The 27850-nt window shown below is 38.0% G+C and overlaps 1 protein-coding gene across 1 annotated transcript in view; it reads right to left on the bottom strand.

The window, feature by feature from the left end:
• Positions 1-27850, bottom strand: part of TENM3 (teneurin transmembrane protein 3) — a 425198-nt gene that overhangs the window by 293651 nt on the left and 103697 nt on the right. The window contains exon 3 of the mRNA XM_086747281.1: positions 14904-15182. Within this exon, the coding sequence (XP_086603407.1) occupies positions 14904-15182 (279 nt within the window). The remainder of the gene's footprint in view (positions 1-14903; positions 15183-27850) is intronic.

The following is a 27850-nucleotide window of genomic DNA, read 5'->3' as shown; positions in this document are numbered from 1 at the left end:
GATCTGACTATGAAATATTTTTTTCCATATCTTTTAGTGTACTGTATTCAAAATCTACTTTAGAATGTTTTAAATCACAAGGAAAACTGGATTAATCAATAGTACCATGTCACCTAAATGATTACTTCAAATTCGTATTATGAATTTTGGGGTAACCAGAATTAGCAGGGAACCATGCAATCCAGTTCCCCAAGAGACACCATCTGTTGTATTTACCAAGCATAGATATCTTTCTCATTGAAAACAGAACAGAAATCTTTGAGTTCATTTAACTTTCCAGCCTCAACAAAAATGCATTGCAGTAGATTCTTTTTTAAAGAAATAATTTATCAGAATTATCTTTAAAGCTTTTTCCGTAACAGTGAAATACCTTGGAAAAGAGGATGAAAAATTCAATTGTGCAGAGCTGATCAGAGGAACAGAAATCCACTCTGAACAAAGGTAAGCCGATTAACTTTTTCATAAAAATCAATATATTTGATACTGCAAAGAACAAAGAACTAGTAAGAAAACAAGAAATAAATGAATTTTTGAGTTTTTTTTAAAGCAAATTGCTAACTAAAAGTACATGGACTCTGTTGCCTTATTTTCAATATTGTTATAGTTGTTTAAATGTGTTCCCTAAGTCCCCAAAGTGCAAAGATGACTCTCTGGATAAGGAGACAGTTATTAATGTATGCGAAGTGGATACTTCAGGATTTTCTGTGTAAGTTCACTTAATAGTTTTACACGATATGTTACATTTGAAATAAAAGGTAAGAACTCTAACTTATCTTTTAAAAAATGTGGCTGGGCATTTGCAACAAACTAAAACTGAATTCCAAAATGTATATACGTGTCACAGCGATCTAAGCCACACTTGACAAATAACGCCTAGCATCATGGGGACTCCAACATTATTCTTCTTTAGGTAATGTTGAAAAATAGGTATCTTCCAAGTTATTAAACTTTGTAAGCTCTTACTTACAGGTAGCAGACAAAAGAAATACTTTTACCTAGCTGTTTTTGAGCCTAATTTAAAAGCTGGTACATGGCTACATCTTTAAGAAGTGAAACCCACTTTTTAAAGACAACAGGTCTCCTGGAGACTTGGCCTTGGTGGAAAAAAAAAAAAAAAAAAAAAAAGTAACTGCTAGAATAGCAAGAAGACTGGTTTTTCCCATGGACATCAAAATGTATTTCAGCCTTTTTCAGCCAGTAGTTACAGGGCTCAGCTGGCAGCTACGGCCATCTTCCGGCAACCTGAACAACAACAGAGGAGTGACACAACTACAGAAAACGGCCTTGGCAGCACCAAGATGGCGGCAGGAAATGGCACTGCAGTCGGCCTTGAAAGTTTAAACCTAGGCAGCACTGGGAGTGGGTAAGTATCCTGGCTGCCCTATGAATAAGAAATTCATGACTTGGACAGAGAGTTAGGTAAACTTAAGAAAAATACTGAGAAGAGTTATAAAAAACTGAATGCTTGAGTTTAACCTCTGGCTGACAGGTTGCCAACAAGCAACACTTAGGTGAAGCAGTCACAAGTCATCCCTCCCACGCTGAGAAGGAAGTCACTTTGACTTTGTTTGCTCTCTGTATGAAGTCAAACACTGCTGCATTTTTTATGTCATGGGAATTGTTAGATAGGAATATAAACGGGCATATGAACTCTCTCCTTCCTTGCTTCTACTCATAGCCTAACGGTTAGCAGATCCCAAAACTTTATAATAAATTGCATTTTGGGGTAAGACAGAAATACTCTTAGACACTGAAGAGATTTTTGTCTCGAAATCAATACTCTTAAAACTGTCTTCCAGAAAATTACTAGCTCTGTATAAATTAAACTGAACTCTGCTGAGGAACTACCAGATCCTGAAACCTTTAAAATACATTTTCATGTGTATGAGGAACTGATGTTAAATTTAAACAACCAGCATAGTTATTTGGCATCTTAGAGCTTTTCTTTTGGAACTAAAAAACTTGTGACTATAGGCTCTCCCCACTCCACAGTATTCCCTGCTGTATTTTTAAACAGTAAATCTCAATTTTCAGTTAAATACAAAAAGGAAAAGGCAGGGGAGCGGGGTGAATTAGAACCACAAAAACGTGAATCAGTTTGTCCATCCGTCTACTTATTCTCTGAGACATCTACACACCACTGGACAGATATAAATTCAGCAAAAGCACTAGGGAAACAAATCTAAGGCCACGATTTCTGGTAAGATCCCCCATCATTTTGCAGCTGCAGACAGAATCAATGAAAGACAGTTGAGGCAAAACACAGCTAAGGAGCACATGTGAGTCTGGGAACAAAGGACTTTTACACTCAACCCACTTCTGTGAATTTAGTCAACATTCTCTGTATTAATTTGACTTTTCAGGGCAACAGCAGTTATACGATTTAGGAGCAGAAGTCCTATTACAGCTCATGAGGATGAGAGCTCTAAATCTCCAGGGTGCTTTTCAAAAATCTCACTCCACCTGTAAAAAGGAAAAACAATCATTCCTTTCTGCCTTCTAACTACACTGATACAAGAACTGAAAGGAATATCCAGTACTGTCCCTGTGTGAACTCCTCACTTTTCCAAGACTCGAGAGGCTAATACAACCTTATAATGACTTCAGGTCAAAAGATTGAGTCTAATGGACCAATGGAAGGAATTCATTTCAGAGCTCAGGACCTTTAATTGAGAGCAGATGGTGCCTAGTCCCCATAAATTTAAAGTCTGGGGCCTGTTAACAAAAGCATCTAATCTCATCTCAATTACCATAAGCAGCCAGGACCCAGCAATATTGAGTTTACAAAACAATATAACAATCTCCTAGAACTCCACTGAAAGCAAACAAGCAGCCAAGACAGTTAATGAAAGACGTCATATGTTCTCTGTGGCTAAAGCAGTTAAGGGAACAAGCAGCAGAATTCACCACTGAATGCAGCTTTTAAGCAATTTTAAATAAATCTCATAAAACATACGGCAATCACACAACGAAGAACTTAGCAGCTTGAACAATTCTGGTTAACTCTATATGGAGGGAGACTGGATACTATCCATTTAACCAAACAGTGACGACAAAAGCCATTCCTTTCAAAGTTATTTTGACCTAGATATCTTAGAAACTTTGAATATTCAAAAGAACTTCAAATATCATAAACTATCTTGATACATTCAATACCCACCTTCAACAGCAGGCAGAAAACACAACTCTGAAACCTTCTCCAAGAACTAACGCTTGCCAAAAAGGATCTTAGACTACTAAGTTCTGCTATTTTTCTACAAACTGCACAAGTGACCAATACAGTTTGGTTCAGTAAAACCCACTACAAAAAGAAATGCAGGTTTTGTACAGAGACAAAGCAATCCAAATTCTTTAGACCATCTGCCACAGGTGTAGACTGAGACTCCATAGCATTAGTCATCAGCAATTATACAAGACAACTTATTTGTAACTATAAATCAGTTTATAGAAGTATTACATTTATAAAAACCCAGTGATTGGGGAAAAAAAAAAAATAAAAATCAATCTCTTTCTCCAGCATACAGTGGCAGAGTGTGTAACACCAGAATAACTTGCTTTGCCTATACTCATGACTGCCCATGGATTCACTATGGAAACGGTTCCAAGTTTCTAGGTCGTTAGAAGAAGAAACCCATCTTCAACTCTGCATGTTTAATCTATAAGAAAACCATGTGTATAAGCTGTGAAAGTAAAACTATTTAAGAAAAGGTCTTGTAAGGATAGTCATATATATGCCTACATAGCCATATACACACATTTATGCATCTATTTGTCCACAAAGGACACAAAGTCATCATAATGTAGTCAATGAGAGCAACTAGCCTGTTAAAGAATCATAGAATAGTGTGGGTTGGCAGGGACCTTTAAAGGTCATCTAGTCCCTGCAAGGAGCAGGGACATCTTCAACTAGATCAGATTGCTCAGAGCCCTGTCCAGCCTGGCTGTTGTCAGTCTTAACTCTGTTGTGGCCTGACAAACTGGAACAAGAGTTTCCCAGGTCAGTTGCTTCTTTTTCTGCTGTGAATATTGCATCAGAGGTGGAAATGCTCACATTTTGTCTCAGATGTACCTAGTCAGCAGCCACAGTACCCCAGGGGGGGATTTGTCAACAGCAGCACAGACCTGGCATGGCAGCTGCAAAGAACCTTCAAACTCCAAACGGTTATCTACTATCTCGCTCTTACAGAAGACACGAGAGATATGCTTATTAACCATTTGCATATTCATTATTTAATCCATAATTAATTTACATTGTTCCCCCTCATCTTTCCTAACCTGATGCTGTGGGTTCACAATTGTGAAATTAAAAAAATATGAAAAAAACCCCAAAGCAACATATTGGTAAGTATTTTGCAAATTCCCATGTACTATATAGAAACCTGGACTAACCCACAATTATTGCAGCAGGTATCAAAGGCCCTTGTACTGACACTGAAAGGTGTTTAACACAGAGTGCAAAAAATAAATTATTCAGTGTGCCAAAACCATGCTTCTCCTTCTCTACAACATTCAAATGAAAGCGACAGATAACTAAAACCAAAACAAATTTACAAAGAAAATGGTAAACTGAATGAGAGGGAGTTGAATGAAAATCAAAACCACAGCTTCTTAACAAGCTTTTCTTTTCTTGATATTTGAGACCACATCTTCTTTCCACCTTAAATCAAGAAAAAAAAAAGCTTAAATTTTGTCAACAGATCAGGCAACACATCATACAGGAAAAAAAAATTCTGCTCTGTTCAATTCACATATTGTTTAAATAACTGAAAAAGGAATAAATTTTCAAATTTTACTTGCAACAATTTAAAACAATTATCATCTGAATCAAAGAAATAAACTTTTTATCTAGAGAACATCAAAATAAGTGTTTACATGGGTTTAATTTGAGGTAGTTTTAAAGAGCTATCTAGTCCAAAAGCCTTTGCAGCTTTTTGTAAAAAAACAAAACAAAACACCCCAAAAACTTGACAAATTTTATCCAACTGTTATTTGACCAGCATACAAAGGCTGTCACCTATAATTACTACTGATAATCTGACGACAGCACAGCCAGTATTTACTTTAAAGACATATTTAATGATACAAGTAAATGCAGTTAAAATCTTATTTCAAATCAAAATTAGGTAAAGCTTAAGAAACACCATTAACACAACTGAATATGAATAAGCTTACACTTTATATAGAACCAGTATAGACTTTACCTCTTCCATTAATTTGCTTCTAACAAACATATATAAATATATCTGTATACAGGTGTATGTGTATACGTACACACTCCCCCAGATCCACACATCTATACAGGAAATGAAGGAAATGGTAGCTGAGAAACTTGCTTTCAAATGACAACACCAAATAATCTCATAATTTTTTTTCTCCTTTTTATTCCAGTGATAATTACGTCAATAAACCTGACTCAGCAAATCTGTTGCTCTCTAATTCATTAATTAAAACCATTTACTGCTACCACTGTGATTTTTCAAGGACATCAAAACCACATTCCAAATCAAAACAGCAGATATCATCACTTTATATATGTGCAAAACATGCTTTGCTTTCATGGCAACCTCACAATTAAAACATAACTTAAATGAAAAAGAGCTATTTTCTTGAGCAAACACATCCAGAACAACACATTTTGTTTAGGGGGGGCTGATCAGCAGTATTTTTATATCAAACTTAAAATGAGCAGAGAAAAAAAAAGCTATTGAAAGTTAACCATTTCCAATTAGAAGAAAAAACAAGACACAAATATTAATATTATAGCAAACTGCAGAGCAATATTTTCATAGCCTTCGTTTTCTCAACATAATTCCTCACCTTCCCCACCCTCCAAGGGAATGGAGGAAGAGATCATATAACAAAAAGCTTGCGGGTCGACATAAGGACAGAGAGTGATCATTCAAGTTACTGTTACAGGCAAAATAGACTCAACTTGGGGAAACTAATTCAATTTATTAACAATAAAACCAAAGCAGGATGATGCTAGAGAAAAAAAAACAGATCTTAAGAACACCTTCCTCCCACTCCTCCTCTCTTCTGGGCTTAACTTCATTCCAGACTATCTCCTCCTCCTCCCCCTGAGCAGCACAGGGGATATAAGGGACGGACGCTGTGGTCAGTTCATCACACTTTGTTTCTGCTGCTCCTTCCTCCTTGGGGGAAGAACTCCTCACGCTCCTCCCCTGCTCCAGCATGGGATCCCTCCCTCGGGCCAGAGTCCTTCACAAACTGCTCTAGCATGGGGTCCTTCTCCACAGGGTGCAGCCCCTCAGGAACCGGCTGCCCCAGCATGGGCCCTCCACAGGCCACAGCCTCCTTCAGGCATCCACCTGCCCCGGCTTGGGGTCCTCCACGGGCTGCAGGTGGATCTCTGCTCCTTCGTGGGCCTCCATGGGCTGCAGGGGGACAGCCTGCCTCACCATGGGCTGCACCATGGGCTGTGGATGAATCTCTGCCACGGGCATTTTACTCCTCCCCCTCCTTCTTCACTGACCTTGGTGTCTGCAGCCGTTCCTCTCACAAGAAATTTTTCATCATCAGGCTCAGGCAGACGCCTCTCATATTCTCTCTTCTCTTCTCTAAGCTGGGCCCGGCCAGGCCCAGACAGCTGCACAGAGGGAGGCAAGAGGGTGAGGCCCACAAGGCCCGCACCTCCCCCACTCTGTCTGCACTTTTGTTTTTTTATTTTCCCCTTCTTAAATACAGAAGGCCTTATCACTGTCACCAATTGGCTCAGCCTCAGCCAGCAGTGGGTCTGTCCTAAACCCAGCCAGGTCCACCAGGCAAATGGGAAACTTCTGTCTGCTTTTCACAGCAGCTGCCACTGTAACCTCCCCTTCTACACAAAGCTGACATGCAGGACAGGGGACAGGGAAACCAAAGCTCAGCCACAGTTGAGAAGCCATAGCACTGCAGAGGAAGAGAGAGCTGTCAGGCACCACTTACACAAGCTGGGCATACACACAAGTCCAGGGGACTAAACAGGAGGCACCCACAGGTGCTGGCGGAGCTGACCAATGTCACTAAAAGGCTGCTCGGTGATACCTTGAAAGTTCATGGCAATGGAGGAAGGCTCCTGATGGCTTTTTAGAAGATAAAGGTCATGTTATCCTTAAGAAGGGCAAGGAGTACGTGGGGAAGTAGAGGCAGGCAGCCTCACTCCAGTCTCCCAGGGAAGATTATGCAACAAACACTGCAGGAGTTATCCTTCGTATGCCTGGACAGAGCTTCAGGAAGAGGAAGCAACTGAGAACAGCTAACGTGTATTTACCAAAGGCAAACCACATCCAAACAACCTGATTGTTTTCTATGAAGAGATAATTATCTCATCAGACAAAGGGAGAGCAGCTGATATTGTTTTCCTCACATGGGCTCCCACAGCATCCTGGTAGCCAAGCTGGAGAGAAATGGACTGGATGGGTAAACTACAAAGTCTAGTCTGTGGAAAACTGGTTGTATGAAGAGGCTGAAAGAAGTGTTCTGTAGTGCAAAGACCAACTGCAGGACAATATTAATCACATTCCTCAGGGACTAATATTGCAGCTCATCCTGTTTTATGTCTGTACATTTACCATATTGAGAATAAATAGTATGGAATGTGCCCTCAGCAAGTTTGCGGATGACGCCAAGCTGGAGTGAGTGATCAACACACTGCAGGGCAGGACTGCCTTTCAGAGAGATCTCAACAGGCTGTAAGAATTGGCTGAAAAAAACCTCATGAATTCCAAAGGCAGAATAACCTCATCTAACAGTACTAGTTGGGAGCCCACTAGAAAGCAACTTTGTAGTAAAGGACCTGGGGAGTTAACATGGGCAACGAGTTTAGCAGTGTGCCCTTTCAACAATAAGGTCTAACCACATACTGGGTTGCATTCAGAAGAATGGAGCCAGCATATCCTGGGAAGTGATTAGTCCCTTTTATTCAGCACTCAAAGACCACATCTCGAGCACAATATTCAGTTTGGGACTTGCCAGTTCCTACACAACATCGACAAACTGGAATGAATTCAGTGGAGACTGACCACGATGACTGGAGTGCTGAAGCATACAACTTGAGGAAAAGCTGAGCAAGCCTGGAAAAGGCAAAAGGTGTAAATCTAACTTCCACTACCTGAGGCAGTGGTCACAACTGCAGCAAGGGAAACTCTGAATAGATACAAAGTGGAAAAAAAATTCACAGTGAAGTTGGTGAAGCACCGAAACAGTTGCCCAGAGATGATGTGGAATCTCTCTTCTTGTCAATTTTCAAAACTCAACTGAAGAAGGCCTTGAGCAACCTAATCTAAATTAATGTCAATCCAGCCCTAAGCAGATGATGAACCACATAACTTCAAAAGGTCCCTTCTAAACTGGTTTATTCAATGATTTCCTAAAGGACTGTGATTCAGCACATCTTTCTCACATTTGGAAAATTTGGTTATTCTCACTTAAATGTAGGTCTTTGCACTTGTATTTACTGAACTGCATTTTTTTCATGTGGAATTATTTCTCCAGTTTTCATCCTGTCCAACAACGTGTATGCGATTCTTTCAAGATTACAACATTCTAGTTGCATTATCCAAGTCATTAAGAAAATCTTGAGGCACTACATGGAGTACTATTTGATTCAACTTGCCAGTTCATGAAACACTGAGAATAATTCTTGATGGATTTTTCCAATGAGTTGTACATTTATCTTGCAATAATGAACCTAGACCCTATGTCTCTGAGTGTGTCAGGAGTGAGGCAGTGTCAGAAGCATTACTAATATCAAAACACCTATTACTGTTAACATCTGCTCCTTTTTCCTTATCAAAGAGTGGCTTACACTATCACAGAAGGAAATCAGTACAGCTTGACAAGACTCATTTAGTATAAACACACGCTTATTGTTATAGAGCATAAAATTCTTATATTTTTTTCTAGGATGTTTCCTGTCTGACTGATTAGGCAGGTTCATCCTCTTTCTCTTTGCTCATTCTGAATTTGTTCTATTTGTTTGGTTTTGCCTTCCAGAACCATCTCCATCCTCAATGATTTCTCTGACATGAGTCATAAAAAGCCCAGAGGCTGAAGACACTCTACACATGCAGGACAAATTTTATTTACCTAAGTAACCTCTAATCCTTTATTTAGTATTATAAATGTTAGCTCTGTGATCAGTTACTCAGGTAGCACATGCTGAAACAAAAACAATCAGAAGAAAATATATCAACAATATATCACCAGTCTTCCTTCACTGTTAAGTAATAAATCAACTCCCTCTTTTCCCTTTTCTTAGTATTCATGTTTCTGTACAACTTCACTTTCTTGCTGATTATGTTTCAATTTTATTTGTACGTCTGGACCTCCCCAATCATATCTTTGTAAGCTCCTCCTCAGAAATTTGACCTTCCTTCCATTTTCTGCATGGTTCTTTCTTGAAATTCAGATCTCTGGAGAAATCCTGAGCAGTGACAGTTGGTCTTTGAACACCTCTTTCACCACTCCTTAACACTGGAGCTTAACAGCCAAGAATGAATTCTTTGAAGTTTTCTTCTTAGATTTGTTTTCCCTGCAGATTACAATTGTAATTTTATTGCTGTCAGCTGTTATTAACCTTATAGTTTCTGTACATCAGAAGATTTGGTTAAATGTTTCCAAAAAGCGTCATCCTCTGGCCTGATGTTCTGTACCAGACTCCCATCATGAAAGCATCATGAAGATGGCCCTTTGGAATCTCACGCCTTTCCTCAACAGGAAGTTCAGCGACACTCTGAAATCCAGGAGATCCCAAAAAGTTACTGGAAAAAGGTCAGCCCAGCTGTTCCCTCTTTGGCTACCACTAGCGAAAGGAATTACCAACATGATTTTTAATTGCATTAACAGTGAACGCTAGGAAGATTTACTGAAATATATCCACAGAACTACAATCGTAATATAACAGAATCTGAAAACTGGCATAACCACAAAAAACTTGTGATAATACTGCAGAAAACCAGAGATGACTACTTTTTGTGTATGTATGTCTGTTCCGTGTGTCTGTAACCAAAGAAAAATTTATATGCCTGTTTAGATATCAAATATTATTTCAGAGCTGACTTCTGTCAACTATAAAACAGACTGATTTCCTAGTCATGAAATTTTTTAGCAGCAAAGCAGGATTTAAGAGATATTGGCATGCTTAATGAGGGGTAGATAATTGCTAGATGGAATACTGTGGGAAAGAGTGAAGAAGCTGTAAATGGTGATATGGCAGTAAGATGAATATTAATTCATCATCTATTAGGCTGGTTTTGATCAGTAGGCTAGCAGGTACCAAGCAGCTCATACTCAGCAGAGTTCATCTAAACCAAGTTTTGCCTTCATATAAAGAAGGATGTTAAACAGGTGAAAAAGTGTAACACTACTCCCGAAATGATGTGCATTATTTGAGAATGTGGAGTTCAAGTATGTGTTACAGATGTACTGGGTTAGAAAGAACAGATTTTAAATGCCTTTACAAGTATCTTACCAATGTATTTCTTGATTTTCAGAGATCTGAATGCCAGTAAATTCATCATTCTGGAAGGACAAGAGAGTATTAGGTTCACAGGAATGCTATATTCAGAGACTGGCTAAGTTGGAGAGGAAGCAAGCAGGTGCCCACGAACTGATAAACAGTTATTTTCTCTTTACAGAAATGCTCAATAATGAACACTCTACCAGCAATATCTACTTTTCTGCATCTGTGAAAAATGGGTCCAAGTTTCAAATCATTTATCTGACCCATTCAGAACAACTGCCTGAGGCCATGATCTCACACTCCTCTCTCCCTTTCTTCTTTTTCTTTTTCTACGTTCTGATCCCCTCTGGTTTTCCAACAAACCCCATCACAGCAAAACTTTCACTAAATAAGTAAATAAACCCCCACATTCTAGTGCCATCAGAACTCTTTTCTGTGTGCCCAGCTAGTCTTTGCAGCTGTGGGCAGAGTCAACTATGTGGCGCACGTGTATCCGGCCCGGCTCTTTCAGAAGCACTAGCAATACCAATTCCAAAGGGATAGAAGGTGACACGGACTTGCTTAAGTCTTAAATGAGTGACTTTCCAGTTACAATCATTGCCATAGCCTGAGTTTCAGTCTGGCACAAAAAGTGCACACAAAACTGGTCATGTAACTTTATAATAAGTAACTCCATAAGGAGCCAGACTTTAGGAATAACTTGCTCAATTAACTTTCATGTTTTGCTTACTAGCTTTCTGATGTCTCATGAAGTCTGGGATTGCAGTTTAATGGATTTTAAAATAATTTGAATAAATAAGCAGATTCTAATATACTTAAAAAATATCTTGACCCTTTAAGCAAAAGGGCCATTTGAAGCCTAACTGTAACTTCTAGCTCAAACTCTGGTGTAATTTTTATCAAGTTTAAAAGACAAGCTTTAGCAATCTTAGAACAGCTTAACAACATAAAGTTACTGGCAAGCTTGTAGAAGACAAGCTGCTTGTATTTCAAAGCCACAGCTCCTAGAACAATTACTAACATACATTTCTTGATGCAGCATTTATGAAATAACTTGCAATGGGAATGGAGAAGAAAGCCTGAAGAAGCACATGCATGCTCAGTGTGTTCCAGCTGATATATCATACTGTACGTGACACTGGTACGTTGCCCAGATTAACAGACGCAGGTCCTCCTTCAGGGAGGCTGACATGACAAATCTCTCAGAATACGATGCCAAGAGTCATATATGGAACTTGAATGAGCTCAAAGAAAAATGTATCTCTTCAGAATGATTTACTGAGTTTTACTGAGCCGTAACCTAAAACTTTGATGTGAGAATACATCTATAAACCCCACGTTTGGAAAACTGTTCTGAACGTGTTCTAAAAACAAACAAAAAAAATTAAAATGGAAAAATACTGGCATTCATGGTATGTTATTAGTATATTTAAATTTTTGCTCTTAATGATAAACAATATTTTTTGTTTAAAGAAACTTCTAATCCTAGCAATGTTATTCACAAATTTAGGTTGGTTTTGTATGATCTTAGACACGTAACATTGAGACTTCAACAAGTAAAAGTTAGTATCTTCAACAAACTATTTCCACTTACTCATTGTAATTACGTAATAGAACCTTGAGTAGTTTTGCCTTCCTGGGGGATATGCAATCCATAACTAATTCAGAAGAGCAAATACACACAATGGTTACAAGGAAGGAAATTAAATTGTGTTTTGATGCCACACTTCCTTTCTTGCCTAACTGGCAAGACAGAAAATCTGAAGTAGATTCAACAAATGGTTAATCCTGCGTTCATAAACCCGTAGGATAAGGCACAGTTCCCATCATTGTGAATAGTCCCATTAACTCCAACAAGATCAGCTTATGGTAATGAACTACTTAAACAGTGAATAGTTTTACTGGGTGAACAATTGGATTGCTCAAAAACTGAGGCCTTTAAGTGAGGAAAGTATGATCTGGTGTTGTGTTTTCACCATAACCTGTTACTCCTTATCTACCTTACAGGCAAATATGCTGCATAGAAATGCATCTACCTGTAAAACAGTTCCATTAAAATTCAGTCAGGAAGCTTTCACACACAGCAAAGGGGGACATAGCGCAGAGGATTCGTTCTAACTTTGGTTTCAAAGCCTTATCAGATTTGTCAGATTTTAACAGTACACTAGCACAACTATTAACTTCAGGCCATAAATTAACAAAACTAATACCTGCCGTTTGGTCCTTTGATTTGAGCACCTGTGCCTGCTGGGACGATATGGCTTCCCTGGCTTTAAATTATATTTTCTGTTCTACTGTGACCATTTAACATACTGAGTTCCAACTACATGTATAGAATCATTTCTCAGCCAAATTTCCATGTTCAGTGGAAACAAAAATCCAGGGAAAAATACCAAAGAACATTGAGCTTTTCATGACTTCTGTAACATCTCCACTGAAATGGTGACCCATGACAAAGTCCGAGTTATATATGTTTCATAACCCTAGGGGACTCTCAAACCATCAAAATTTCATTAGCCTCACAGCAGTCCCGGTACCTTCTTAAGTTTGACTGCTGGCCTCCCTATCAATAAATAAATCAACTGTAATCCTTTTGAGTGACTAAACTCTTCTTTGAAGTTGTATCAAACATCAGACATTCCTTGAATAATTTTAAGCAGTGCAAAATAATGTCTTTTCTAATACATTCACAGTCTTCTCCTATATTAAAAAATAAAATAAACCACTAATTCTGAACTCATGGCGGAAGTTTTGGCATATTGTTATCAGGCACTTTGCTTCTTTAAAAAAATGCAACTATAAAGTTTATTAAAAAGTATAACAAATCTATTATAATTCTGAAGCAGTCACCTCTTTGGTAAAGATACAACTATCTAAAGAAATTGTGTGTGTACATGTGTGTATGTATAAATATATATTTTCAAGACCATAAAAAAAGACTCAAGAAAGTCTGTTTCAGCATAGATCTTTCAAAAGGAAAAATCACAAGACTGCTCAACAGTTTATTCTAGATTGCTTTGCAGCTGAAATATCAAGAATCATCCAACAGAAACTCCACTGTCAAAAGGAGGTACGCGAGTACTCCTGTCCTCCTCTTTCAAAACTTCCCTCTGACTTGAAACAAATTTTCCAAGCATGAGACAAGACACCTGCAAACACCGACAGCTGTCTCCTCAGACACCACGCAGCATTAAGTCCAATATGAAAAGGAGGATCCTGTCTTGGACAGCCGTCTTGCACAGGCATCTTCAGTTAGAACCAGTCACCAGAGGAAAGGCAACAAGTATGAATAATACCAAAATACAGCTTTGGTTTTGTCTTCTCAAATGGAAATTAAAATAATAGATAGGAGTAAACATTATTGCTTTCAGTTTAAAATAAAACTGCATTTTTTTTAAAGGATCGTCATACACACACCCCTACATTGCTTTTTCCACAATGTGTTACAGCTGCTGCCAGAGGATAGAAATTAAATTGCTCTGACTTATGTATGGCTGAACAGACAGGTTTAATAAATTAATAAGATGATGTGTAGACATGCAGGCAATAGCCATCACTCTGATTTTCATTTTTACTCATTTTTCTGTATTCCTCTTTTGAATTTGTCTTATAGAAAGTCATGAAGTTAATAGAACAATCATTTTAATTCTAGTAAAGCTGAAAATCTTCTGCAAATAAAAAGAAGTTAAAGATAAAATGTTTTCTAAGATTTGGACATTTACCATTTAACAGCACATTAGGTTCTCTTCATAACATCAAGTGGAGGTAAAAAAAAAATTGAAAAGCTTTAAAAATGAATCAGTCAATTGTATTAACCTCTTTTCATTTAAACACTAAGCCTTAATATACAATGGTCATACCCCACATCCTACAAACCTGCTGTTTAGATTTTTTTACAGATTTTAATTGCACAGTAATCCAGTCCCCCAAGCACATCAAAGGCCACCTGTCCCTCTTCATCACAATTCAAATTGTTGTCCTCAACTAGGAAGTTTAAAGCACAACCAAATGTTTTCCAATCAGATGAGCCCTGTTAATAAGCTACTCTTTGCATTCATTCTTCTATTCTAAGATTCTGCAACTTCTCCAAGATGTCTTGAAGAAGAGTTTACAAAGAAACCTTTGATTGCAAGCAGGTCGTGGGGATCAACTTTATCACTACTTACTTTGCTGTTCCCAAAGGCTAACAGGTGACATGGCCTGAGATAAAACAGAGCTAATCTTTTTCATTATTAAACTCTTTCAAAATTACAGCTAAAACATCACACCCAAAGCTTGCATTAGTTACAACTGATACTGAGTATCGACTTTTCAAGGGGCAGAGTAAGGGGGAAGATAAATAACACAAGGCCATTGCTTGAATGATTTAAAATTATCAAGTGTAAACCAAAACAGCAAATAAAACGTTGATTTATATATGGGCATATGCGTAAGAACTTACCATTTTCACTGTCGGACTTGTTTTCGTGTTCGGTATCAGTCAGAGTGAGGGCTGAGTTGGAACGGCTCGACAGACAGGAACTGCGCCCTGATTTGACCCCCCTGCCCCAAAGTCTCATGGCATGCTCTGGAGACATCACTCCTTCATTTTCAGTATCAGCATCTGACCCTGCACTGATAGAGTAACCTCTGTGGGGGAGCCCCATTTCCGCACAAAATGCCAGTCCTCGACGAGTTGCTGGTTCACAAACTCCTAACTGCCTTAGGGTAAAATTCTGTCCTGATTAGGGGAAAAAAAAAAAAAAAAAAGATAACAGAAGGTGAGAATTGTATTTATCTTTTTTTTAAAAGAACCTAAAAGTAAAAACTCTTCACGTGTATAATAGTCTCAGGTATCGCACAAGGAGTTTTGTCAAAACTCCGCATGTATTACAATCAAGTGGATCCTTTTGTCTCCAGCTCTCTGCAGTGCCCCTTTTCATTGATACTACACCTTAGCACTGTTTTGTCAACTGCTTAAAGACATCAAAAGTGCTCCTGGGTAGGAAAGAAACATAACAGAACCTGCAAACTAAGAAAAGCCAATTTAGTGCATGAAAACATTAAAAGATTAAAAATAAATGACAAACTTTTTTTTTTACTCTCAAAGCATGAAAGCAGTAACAAGGTATTTTACAGGATTATCCTTTTTTTTTTTGTCCCGGTTAGAGGCCAAAACAACAGGCTATTTTTCCCGTACAGATGTCACCTAACATGGCAACAGAAAAGCTAAATGGGGAAAAACTAAATGGGAACCAAACACTTGGTCTTTGGATCTCTCTGCCCTACTTTAATACACAAATATAAACAAAGAGGAACACGGCCACCTGTTCCCTGCAACGACTACAGGAAAGTGGTTATTTTTCTTGTTTCCATATGTTGAGGAACATTTTAGGCTTTTACTGCTGAAGCAGGGTCTGTGCATTTTAAACAGACTTTTAGCCTCTGTTTTGGGGCAAAGCAAGAGACATAAGTGAATCCCAAATGATTGTATTAATAAATTAGGTGCAATAAACTCATGACACTTCAATAACTTAAAGTGTCTAAATTATGCGACACTCAAAAATGACTGCCTTTTTAATGGCTGTGTCTTCATCCTACTTTTATGTCCATAGATTTAAGACATTTTATGGTATATAGACACTTGGCAAGCTCATTTGCATGCCTATACCCATACTGCTTTCCAGCCTAGCCCACAGTTATTTCATAGCCCTGGGAACAAATCAGAACACACATACAATTTTTGAATCTGACAGGCATCCTAATTTCTCCAAAATTGTTCATTTAACATAAAAATACGTTAGTAAGACAATTAAAGCTTATAATACAACAAGGACAGAATCCTATAAATCAGAAAGTAATAGAATTGCAGAAGCGTGAATACAGAAGCGTAAACAATTCTTGAAATATTAAGAATTAATGCTCTGGCCATTGACTTGTTTTAAGTGAGCCAGTTAGTTATTTTATTGCTCTGGTCATAAGAAGTTGTCGCTGTAAGTTTTTTCGCAGTCAGAACCATAAATGAATTCTGACAATGACTCACATAAAGAATGAAAATCAGTTACAATTAGGTACAAATGAAACTGTATTTATTATGCAGCTGTGAATAAATATTTGAATGAAAATACAGCTGAGGAGGTACATATAAAAAGGAGAAGGCATAGCTATGACAGTGTTCAAACAGTGTGAAGGGTATAAGAACAGGGTATTACCACATACATCAATAGTATCTTATCATTTTTTAAAGCTGTCATGCCATGTGAATTTTCAGGTTTTGTGAGAGTTGAAACTAGTAAGAGAAGTAAATAGGCCAAACAAACTGCCCACTGGTAATAGGGTCAGAGTTGAAATTAGTAAAACGTGTAAAATGCTTATTATTTTGCATTGTGGTAATATATGCTAAGGGTGACAGTCTAGAACACTGGTTTTATGTGTTTGGTACATTATTACATGAATCTACAACTCCAAACAGTTGCCTAAAGTCAGAACTGGGTATAGGAGAAGCCCATGTGCATGTGTGTATGCATACAGGTGTACCGACATGCACATGAAGCGGCTAAGGTGTATACACAGTTGCACACGCAGCATCTTACTGGTTTTTTGGCAAAACGGAAAGGAAAGAGGGTATTTTTGACTGAAGACAAGGTTACTTGAGTCAGTAACAAAACTGCTGTGACTTCAACACTACAAGGTGTTATGCCTATCGTCCCAGTAACCTCACGGTGCTGAGACCTGGAGGTGAGGAAGGATGCGGATGGACACAGATGCTGCCTCCTGAGCCACAATTACACCAGTGGGTGAGCACCACAACCTGTAGCTCCTCAGCCAGCCTGCACCACACAGCCCTGTGCTCCCCCCACTGCAAAAAGTACCTCTGCACTCAGAGAACCACTCAGGAGACCTCTGTGCATTAATTTGAAATTACTATTTCCTCCCCTTTTTTTTTTTCCCTCTTCAGCAAACTACTATTTTTAAGAGAAACTACTTCAGGCATTACAGAACAACATTCTCTATGATCACTTTCTAGGAGACTTGGTCTCATGCAAAACAGACTACTTACCATCTATTAACACGTTTTTTATTTTTTACTTTGAGTTTACAACAGCCTACCTCTATGTAAAATATTTTATTTTTCCCCTCTTGTGAATGGTAAGAAAACCAAAATGGCATGTCACAGGGCCAAAACAGAAAAGGGGAACAGATTTGTATATTATTCTCTCACCACATTCAATATATTAGAGCTTTTCACTACACTGAGAAGTTTTACAGCATAGCCCAGAAATGTTGTAACAGCTTTAGAGACATCAGGCTAAATCATCTTCTGAATTAAAGCTTTCCTAAGAGCTTTACTAAGAGGATTGTACTCTGTGTAAGTTGACTATACAAATGAAAAAAAACCTCATAAAATGCAAACCAAAAAGTTGACATGGAAAAATACATGCTTGTGTAGGAATTTATATCCCAAAGGAAATCATACATATGCGACACAAAAATTTTACATAATCTTAAGATTCCTAAACAATGAAAACAGGAAGTCTTCCAGGATGCAGGGGAAGCGGAACATGGCTGGGACGCAGACCTAGTGGGAAGCAGAATAGCCGGGGGCTTTTACCTGACAGTGAACAATACTATGAAACAAAAATAAAAATTGAAAAGGAGGTTGCAGGAGCTCGGGGGGGGGCGGGGGGAGGAGGAAGGGGTAGTTGTGGAGGGGGTGGTTCTTGTACTATATGCACATTTGCAATTTCTCCCACTGACAATAAGTGCCTCAACAGTTCATAAAGACCTAAAAACATCTTGGTGATGGTAATGAACTAATTCCTGAGACGAAACTGTAGATACAGAATAAACAGAAAAGCCTAATGCTTTGTGGGGTTTTTTCCTTTCCTTTAAAAATATGTGTGAAATAGAAAAAAATTAGACACAATGCTTCAAAGAGACTTGTTCTGGAGACATCTTTGGGGGTTTTGGACTATTTGAGAGGATGTATTATCAAGTTAGGTTTTAAAAACTGAAAATAATGCTGTTTATCTACCACTCTACCATTAGATACTGCATTCCTCTTGGCTAAGAATATCACAGTTTATGGGTAGTGTAAGAAATGCTGACACCCTCCATTTGCGCAGACAAAACCAAAATTAATGTAATAACTTTCAGGAGCTTGTGCAGCAATAGCGGTTAAAAACACAGCATTTGCCAACAGTAACCATACACATCTGTTACGTTGCAACCACTTTCTGTGTAAGCAATGATCCACATACGATTGGTGTACCTCCTTAACTACTCTAGTTAAATACATAGAAAAAAGTATACTAATATAACTTTAATGTATATGTTAATATATAATTATTATTTTTTTAAAAGAGAGAGTGTGTATATATATTTCTCCGCCAGGATCACATAGGCTACATTGTCTAGAAATGTAAATTATTTCTCTTAGTTTAATCAAATACTGCATACAAGCTAGTCTGATGGATGCAGAAGTCATGTATTATTTTAAAATATCAGAAGTTAACAGATGGAATTAAATGCAAGTCTGCTGCACTTGCGCCACATTTGTTTCCTTGGCCTAACTTGGGGAAGTTATTCAAAGACATCCGCAATAACTTAAGCTTCAAGTTGGAAATGTTATCTGTGGAAATGGGTTTTTGAAGAGGACTACTAAACAAAATAAAAGGCCCCATGGTTCCCCAGCTGTCAGTCCTTGCTCTAAGTTGGATCTATACTAAATATATACACAGAGATATTCTCTTAGAAACCATGAAAAGGGGAAAGAAACAAACAGAAGGAATGAACAAAAAACATCCAACAGAGAATTTGTCAGCATCTCCAGACATCAGCACTGTCCTCAGTAATCTATTAACCACTGATAAGTTGACAAATCAGGTTTTGGCAACAATAGACTATTTTGGAAAAGGGGGAAAGAAGAAAAAAATATCTGAAAAGCCTCCAAAGCATCTGCCTAGTTAGCATAAAAATAAACCTACACCCCTACCTTACAAACCAGCAGAACTACAGTTTGAGTGCCTTTGCTGACTTTGGTTTTGTTGTAACAGGATAGACATAGTACCAAAAAGGCAGAGATCCCAAACCCACCCAAATTCATACTCAAAATTCTGTTTAGTTTGGCTCTTGCTTATGTTTCTGATGAAGTGTCTGTACCGCTCATTACTTATCAGTCACCTTTCTAATCTATTCTTCCTTTGTATCTTGCCTTCTTCTGTCTGGTTGTAACACCTCGGTGCCATTCAAAAATCAAGCACATTTTCCCTACAATCACTCCATGATAACAGATGACAAATATACTTATACTGAACTTTGAAAAATTGTGAAACAACTAAAGCTGTACAGATGCAAAACTATGATCATGGTCGTTAGGAGATCCGATCTTCTCCCTCACCTTTCCTCAATTCCCTGCTTAATCCTGATTTTTTTTTTTTTATTAAATGAAGTCTAATTTATTTAGAATGTAAATGAGGAAAAATATTTTTCTCAGATTTTTATTTTCTGCATACAAGCAGATCCTCATAATACAATGCTTATCATATAAGCTTATTGTATAAGCACCACTGACACCAAAGGAGTTTTCAAAGCTGTACTTGCAGAGTTCTGTTTGCTAGGATGCAAGAAATTGCAGTGAAGACTGACAAGTAACGAGCTCTGCCTATGTTAACATTTTTTCTTTCCGATTTGGCATAGTATTTTGTTGTTATTATTTCAGTCTCATTTTCTCTTTTGTTTTTGTGAAAATTATCTGTGAAATTTAAACCATCCTAAGTTTTAATGCCTATGTTTTTCCTCTTCACTCATCACAACCTTCTTGATTCTATGATACTGTGAGTTCTCTGAGCTGCACATACTGTGCCACTCTTGGCAGAAGAGCTTTATGTGGGACTCAAAACCTGAGCCAATTCTACAAAAAACCCCTACACTTACTGTTTTGTGGAATACAAAGTCATTCAAACCTGATGTTTAAATAAGCTATTTATTTTTACTAGCATTAAACTACAGACTCAGAAGGAGACACTGATTGAAATGCTAACCTTGGAAAGTTTTTATTTTAAGAAACGGAGAAGAATCAATGCAAATGAAACACAGTATCTTCCTGCCATTTTTTTTCCAAATTACGGTTCAAACCGTACGGGAGACTTGTAATTTTATTCCCTGTCAGGCTTGAGGGTGGCTGGGGATCCTCAGTATTAATCCACAGACTAGGACATAAGAAGCACTTCTTAATCCAGTATAAGGATAAAGGACTGTTCATCAAGCCCTTCTGAAGTTACCATGGAGTAAGATTAAAGTCAGCTGAAGATAATGTCACAATTCCACAATTCCAAGCTTCAAGCTACAGTATCAGCAATCATGTTCCAGTAAATTAATTAAGAATTTAAACATTATGGTTCCAAATTTGGAGATTTTATACAAAAATCTGGTTTTATGACTATGATTATATAATATACAAACTAACTTAAGGGAAACTAACAGAACTGTCTAGATCATGGGCTGCAAGGAAAAAAAAAAAAAAAAAAGATTCTGTGGATTTAAAGAAATACAACTCGATGAGTAGAAAAGAACACAAAGTCTTGATAATGACCAGAATGACAGTACAGACATTTCAGCCCTCTATCTTAATCTTTGGATCCTGGGATCAAATCATCAACATCTCAGCATCCATTTATTACAAAATATGAATAAAACCTAAATTTGATAGATATGAAGAAAATATGACCCAAGGGCAAGCACTGTAGAGATGATGGATATCCAGGCTGCAAAGAGCCTACAACCCCAGATCTGACAGGTATGAACTGCCACATTAAGGTCAGTATGATGCTAATGACATGACATATGGCTTGAAATGGGGAAAAGAAGGTGAGGAGGAAGGAGGCAGTATGGAGAGAAGGATGCAAAATAGAGCGCTGGCTCACTGCTGTTCCTCCATATGGGGAGGAGAGAAAACTACCATTATTTCTGCCTTTCCACAAGGGAGTGGACAGACCCACAGAGGGATGCACCTCACAGCATAGCAGAAAACTTGCTTAGTTCAACAGGCTCAGAAAAAAAAACCCAACACACCTATTCAGAGTAGCCTATATATTTCCATTTGCAGGATTTCATAAACAAGTATCCCACATGCATGGAAATCAGCTCTGCAATGATGGGCAGAATGAGGGACTCAGACCATCGCTGTAGGCAAGTGCAAGAAACAACAGAGAACATAGACCCATGGATTTTTGCAGAAATGAAAACTTCGTTTACTCCCTCTCTCACTCACATTTCCTGTCACATCCTCCCAAAAGAGTTTCCATTCTGTAAACCTCCATAATAAATGTAGTGTAGCATTATCTTAATTTAGATTTTCTAGCAAAATGTCCATTACACTGAAGACAAGAAAGGATTTATGACTCAGACGTATTTATGGCACTGCAAAGCAAAAAAGTAGAAACACGAAACTTGAGGCAAATGTGTTCCCTTGGCTCTGCCTTTTTGTCTTTTGGCTTTAATAAGCTAAATAATGCTGAGTACTGGCTCCCAAGCCAGTAAGTTGTGACATTTTACAAACCAATTTCAGAAAGTATCATGGAACTTTACACCCTACTTCACATCTCTGCTTTGCCTTCTGCGTTTATTGGCCAGTGATGGAATAAGCAATCACTCACAGCTTGGCCTACAGCCCTGACTCTCAGCCCTAAGCACTAAATCAACAGACAGGACAGACACGAGACTCTTCAGCCTCTTTCATTCTCCCTCACTCCATCTCTAACCACACACTTTTCTAGCTTTATTCTCTCCATAGACGTTAAAACTCTGAAGTCACCTTTCATAGCCATGCATGTGATCTGTGTAACTCCCCAGTCCTCACTTTGGTTTTTATTAGGAACAGGAGCAGCACATATATCTCAGTATATGAGCTACGAAATGACGTAAGAGCAATTACAGACCCTCTACAGTATCTTCCCTTCCATGAGGCTGTAAGTCCTTGTGAAGGCCCCTTGATCACCTTATAAATTCTTAATCATTATGATCAAGAATTTAATTCTCTTATTTTGCAACTGGACTAGTCAAAGACAAGATTTTTACTCTGTGGACCAAGGCTGTGTAGAAATGCCTGATCAAGCAGTCTACTGCCAATAACCAAGGTTGATTTTTCCCTGGAGAATCACAATTGCCCTTTGTCTCCAGATCTGTAGCTCATCTACAGACCATGACCCACAAGGGGCCAATTTCAACTAGATGAATACCTTAGAGCAAGTGTGCATATCACTTGAGCGTGAGCTAAATATACTCCTAATCAAATAAAAGTGAAATGTTTTTCTTAGTACCACTCTGTAGCTAATAGAATAACTTTAAAAGTCAACAGATCCTTATCACCTGGAACCTGAAAACCAATTAACTTCTTATTGTTGCTTTAAGAAGTAACTAGTACAGCAATGAAAGATGATAATATTACTTAGCACTTACAGCGCTTTTCATCTTCAAAGCATTTTGCAAACATAAACTAATTAATCTTCCCAACATGCCTGTGAGGTGGGTAAGTGTTATTATTCCTGTATTACAGACAGGAAAAAAACCCCACCTCTGGCAGAAGGTTACGTGCTTAGCTCAAGGCCACAAAATTATCCAGAACATACTGGCACTGTGTGCTGCTGACAGAAGTTACCCACTCAAATGAGGCCAATACTGCAGGTGCCCGTGTTTTAGCATAACAAAAAAGTTATCTGTCACAATGACAATCAGGACACATCTTGCACTGCAGTCAGGAACATAAAACACTAATTCTAATAGCTGCCATAGATTTTGAGAGACAGGGCTTGCAGCGTCACTCAACGGTGATTAATTTGCTCATTGGGAGATCAAGAAGACCCTTCTATATAATTTCATACCGTCTTGTAAATAATCTGCAAAATGGCCTGATTCAATCCTATTGAGAGTCACCTGCCTATTCAATAGTCAAAATCAGCTCCTCAATAAGGCATAGGTAGTGGAAGGTCAAAAATGGTCTTACTGATCTATCCTCCATTGCTTTAGACAGGTGAGTAACCAAGGTTCAGGTTTAGAAACATGACCACTTAAATCCTTTAATCCTACAGCTGACATTTATGGTGACTGAAAACATCAATCATTTTGCTATCCAAATAACTCATTTTGAGCAGCTAATATTTAAAAGCAATAGACTCTGGAGTCATATTATATTAGGATAGAAGTTGCAATTAATGTTTCAGGTTTCTGAAGTCTTAAAAATGTATCCCTGACAGTGTTTAATAACTTAAATAATAAAATAAAATTGTTGAAGCATATATATCACTGTTTCGGGTCCCTCTTTCACTGAAAGGTGAGATTTTTCTAGCACCTAAATCTAATTGTCACAGGAGCATCAGCTGAGTGATCCCCACAGTGTCATGCACTGTACATGGCTTTGCTTTTCAGCAGCTTGGTATCAGTGATCCAGCACACTACAAAGGAAATAAGTTATTTTTCTTTGCTTGTTTGATAAGTTCAGCCCCTCTTTTTGCAGCACCAAGGAGTTATTAGGGCATTTAATCCAGTTTAGGCACTTAGGTATTCCAGAAGAGTAAAGGTACAAAACCATGCATACAAGTACTTTCTCCTGCAAAACTAAAAGGGGTAGCATGAAAATACATTGATGCTGAGGCTTGGCTGACAATTAATTGTTCTGATTTATAAACACGGTGAACTCATTCTCATTGCCAGCTAGAAAGACAATATCACTTTACCTGCAGGCTAAATTATAGTTGACTCAAGCTTTCAAAAAGTAAAAATTTAACAAAAGCTGCACTACCTCATGAGGTTTTCTACTAGCAAAAGGTGTCCTGCTGCTCACCTTTTCATTTCACACAGTTCGCAAACAGTACTGTGACTATTTTGTATGAAAATACAACACGGGCAAATCTGCAGTGCATCCTGCCACCTGTGCTTGTGGGTCAGCCTCCCACTCCTGGGCAAAAACCTACTGATGCAATACGTGGATCACTCTGTAGGATCACTATACTGTCCTGCAACAGCAAAATTCTTTGAAATGGAACAATGACTCCATAAGAGGTATTGCATATTCCTCTCTTCCCCTTAATGTGTATCCGGTTACTGGTAAAGAAAATACAGGTTTTGCATGCTTGTACTTTTCTTACTAACTTAATGCACCTGTATACAAAGTTTTTCAGTTCTTGTGAGTCCAGATCTAATTCATTACCTCCTTCAAATTATTTTCATATTTCTATATTATTACTTCCAATTATTTTTTCCAAATGCAATTTTCAAAATACTACTTCCTATATTTCTACAATCCTTCCCTCCCACTCTATAGTCATGTCACACTTTCAGATATTTTTACACAGCAGTCTCCTATGTACATTATATCACTTCACACAGCAGTTTAATTTTGTAAGCATGGGAATTTCTCTCTGTACAACAGCGAAATTCAACTTAAGTCAGCTTTAATCCTGAATTCAGCAAGATACTCGGGCATATTCCAAAATACAAGCATTTATGTTGCTGAATTATCTTACAGAAGTTGTACATTTAAATCACGTTGCTCATTATAGTTGGGATACTTCAAAGCGTGAGAAAATAGGTGTCTTCTTCCTCTCTAACACATAAACAGCAAACAAGCAAACACACCTTGTAAAGTAAATAGTCTTCCACAGTCCTTCATCCATTGTCAAAGATGAGATTAGGTATCTTCTCAAACATGCGATATAAAATTGAGTATCTAGCTTAAAAACACTTTCAAAGAAGAAAAAGCTCATGGTCTTCATTTATATGGCTAGCTGCTGAGTTTAATTATTCACAGGCTTACCAACTTTTTTTAATCTTATGTGGGGATTAACAACAACAAAGTGAAAATAAATAACTAAATTAAAAATTCTAAAAACAGTAGGCTAAATAATCCCCGTCTAAACAGTTTAAAAATAAAACCAGTCTTGCAATAGATGAAGGGGCTTGAGAAGAAGGGAAGGAGACCACAGTAGGTCTTACCTCTCATTGGTGATAACTGAGAGCACGTTGCCTAGATGAAGTTAGAATTTCCTAAACAGGCATACCCAGTCTTCCAGTCTTGTCAACTGGGTTTCAAAGTTAAAAGATAATCTCAGTTATATAACAATTTTATGTTCAAATATTTTACTATATGTTTTAAACGGTGTTTTTAGAATTGCAATTACAGACATATGCATTTTTAGGCTCTTATTTCTATTCATGCAATTCATCTCAAGCAACAGAAATTCAACAGACAAGGATAAAGCTACCACTGAACAGGGCACACCTATCTCCCATGGCAGCATCCCTTTCTGAGTTCCTACCATGGGATTTTAGGAAGCAGGAAGCACAAAGACGTGTACCGAGACAACTCAGGAAGAAGATGTGGGAACGTTCTGATCCATTAACAGAAAGCTTTGAAGTGCTTTAGCCTAAAATATCAGCCATAAAAACACATGGACATTTTTAAATTGTGCCACATTTGAGAGAAACTCACATAACTGCTCCAGTAGCTTTCCAGTGGACACTGGAAATTTTATATTCTTACTTTACAGTGTTTGGGGGGGCGGGGGGAGGGGGGAGACCCCAACAACAACAAAAAAAAAACCCCAAAACCAAGACCCCACCGATCATGATTATTTTTAAAAACTATTTTCCAATTAAAAGTATTTACTAAAAATTGCCTTTTTTTTTGCTTATAGATCTATTTCCTGTTGATTTAGCAGGCTAGAATGTAATCAGACCAAAGTCACATACCTGCACTCTATTTCTAGACAGAGGGGGAAAAAATAAATTCAGGGAAGCGTGTTTTATATATTATTTAAAAACCTTTGGAATGACCTTGAAGACCTTTTCCACAAAATGCTTCCAATGCCAGAAGCAGTAAATTCTCCCAGTCAAAGATGAATCAAAGGAACACACTATCTAAGACTGCAAAACAAGCCCTTTATAACCCGACTCTATCAAACCTGCAGGTAGTCCCCAAAGGTGCTGAACCAGCATGCACTAGAGGAAGCCAATAAGCCATACAAAAAGCACTGAAAGGACAATGAGGAAAAATCAAACAGGCACAGATGACCGTGCTGAGACCACTGAAAGGTGAAGATGACACTACACATCCCAGACTGCCTTTTTAGGCCTACAGACGTGCAATTTATTGCATACGGGGCACTAAATATTAGCTAAATATTACGTGCTTTTCTGAAGGCAATGAAGAGGAAAAAATCCCCAAGCTCCAGTGCACCACCGCACGTAACACGGCAGACTATGTAGCTTCTTCCATTTCGTTATTGCTCTACAAAAGAATAGTACTCTATTCAGGCACTAGTTTATGAATTCATTAAGTAAATAGTGCCTATTTTGACATAATTTTGTCACTCGTACTAAGAATATGTCTAGAGTACAGGTCTTGGAAAACTTCCTCTTGATTTTACCTCACAGAAGTAATGAGATCTAGGTGACTAATGACTTAAAAACTAGGAAGTAGTGAGGACCTGAAGTTTCAACACATCACAGAAACCAAAAATACAGAGCAGAAAGTAGACAGACTACTGTAGCAGCAAGCCTCAGTCATATGAGCCTAAGAGAAATATTTTTATTTCCCTTGCAAGCATTTGTAAGCAAAAAAAGTCAACATCATCTGCCCAGCACTAATTCTAATGTAAAGTTATTCTACTTAGAACAAAGAAAAACTATCAATAGGGAACATATTTTTAAATATTTCTAAAATTAAAACTAAGGACTTCCTTACAAGGACTAAGCTTTCTTTTTGTACCCCTAAATTTATTCTTGTTTCCTCAAGAAAGAGAAGACAGCTTTATATAGAAGACAGGTGTAGCTTCACACAGCTCTTGGCCTAGCTTTATCCTTTTAGATAGCTGGGCTGCAGTACTCCACACATTTCAAAACTTTTTTTTCCCCCCTCCTTATATTAAGTAGTTGTGGAAATGTAGAAATGCCAAATCCAGAGACTACAGTTTTGAATCCAAAAGTCATGCAAGAGTGCTTAAGCTTAACTGGCACCAAGTGCAATCTCCCAGAATCACTGAAGTCCAAAGAGATCTCTTAAGATCATCTAGTTCAAACCCTCTGCTCAAGTACAGTCAGCTACATGAAATCACCCAGGACCATATCCAGTCAGGTTTGGAGCACCTCTATGGATATTAAGATCTCTCATGTCTCTCCAGTCCTGGACTCAGAAATTTAACAGTGACCTCTAGCAACCTGTTAGGATCTGGTTAGATATCATAGATACCCACTAAAAAAATCCCCCAAGCCCAACTGCGTTAATTGTGAACTAATTTACCTAACTCACTGTACAGTGTTCTGTTACTGCCCTTGTGAGCTAAAATACAAATGCATGGAGCGAATTATTTGTATGCTCATCCACACATACTATGTTCCCTCAAACCTGTTCAT

This window comes from Chlamydotis macqueenii, chromosome 4 (genome assembly GCF_036417535.1).
Source record: "Chlamydotis macqueenii isolate bChlMac1 chromosome 4, bChlMac1.mat, whole genome shotgun sequence".
In the NCBI taxonomy this organism is placed as follows: Eukaryota; Metazoa; Chordata; class Aves; order Otidiformes; family Otididae; genus Chlamydotis; species Chlamydotis macqueenii.
Note: the sequence above shows the minus strand (reverse complement) of the source record. Positions and strands in the feature narration are given on the sequence as shown.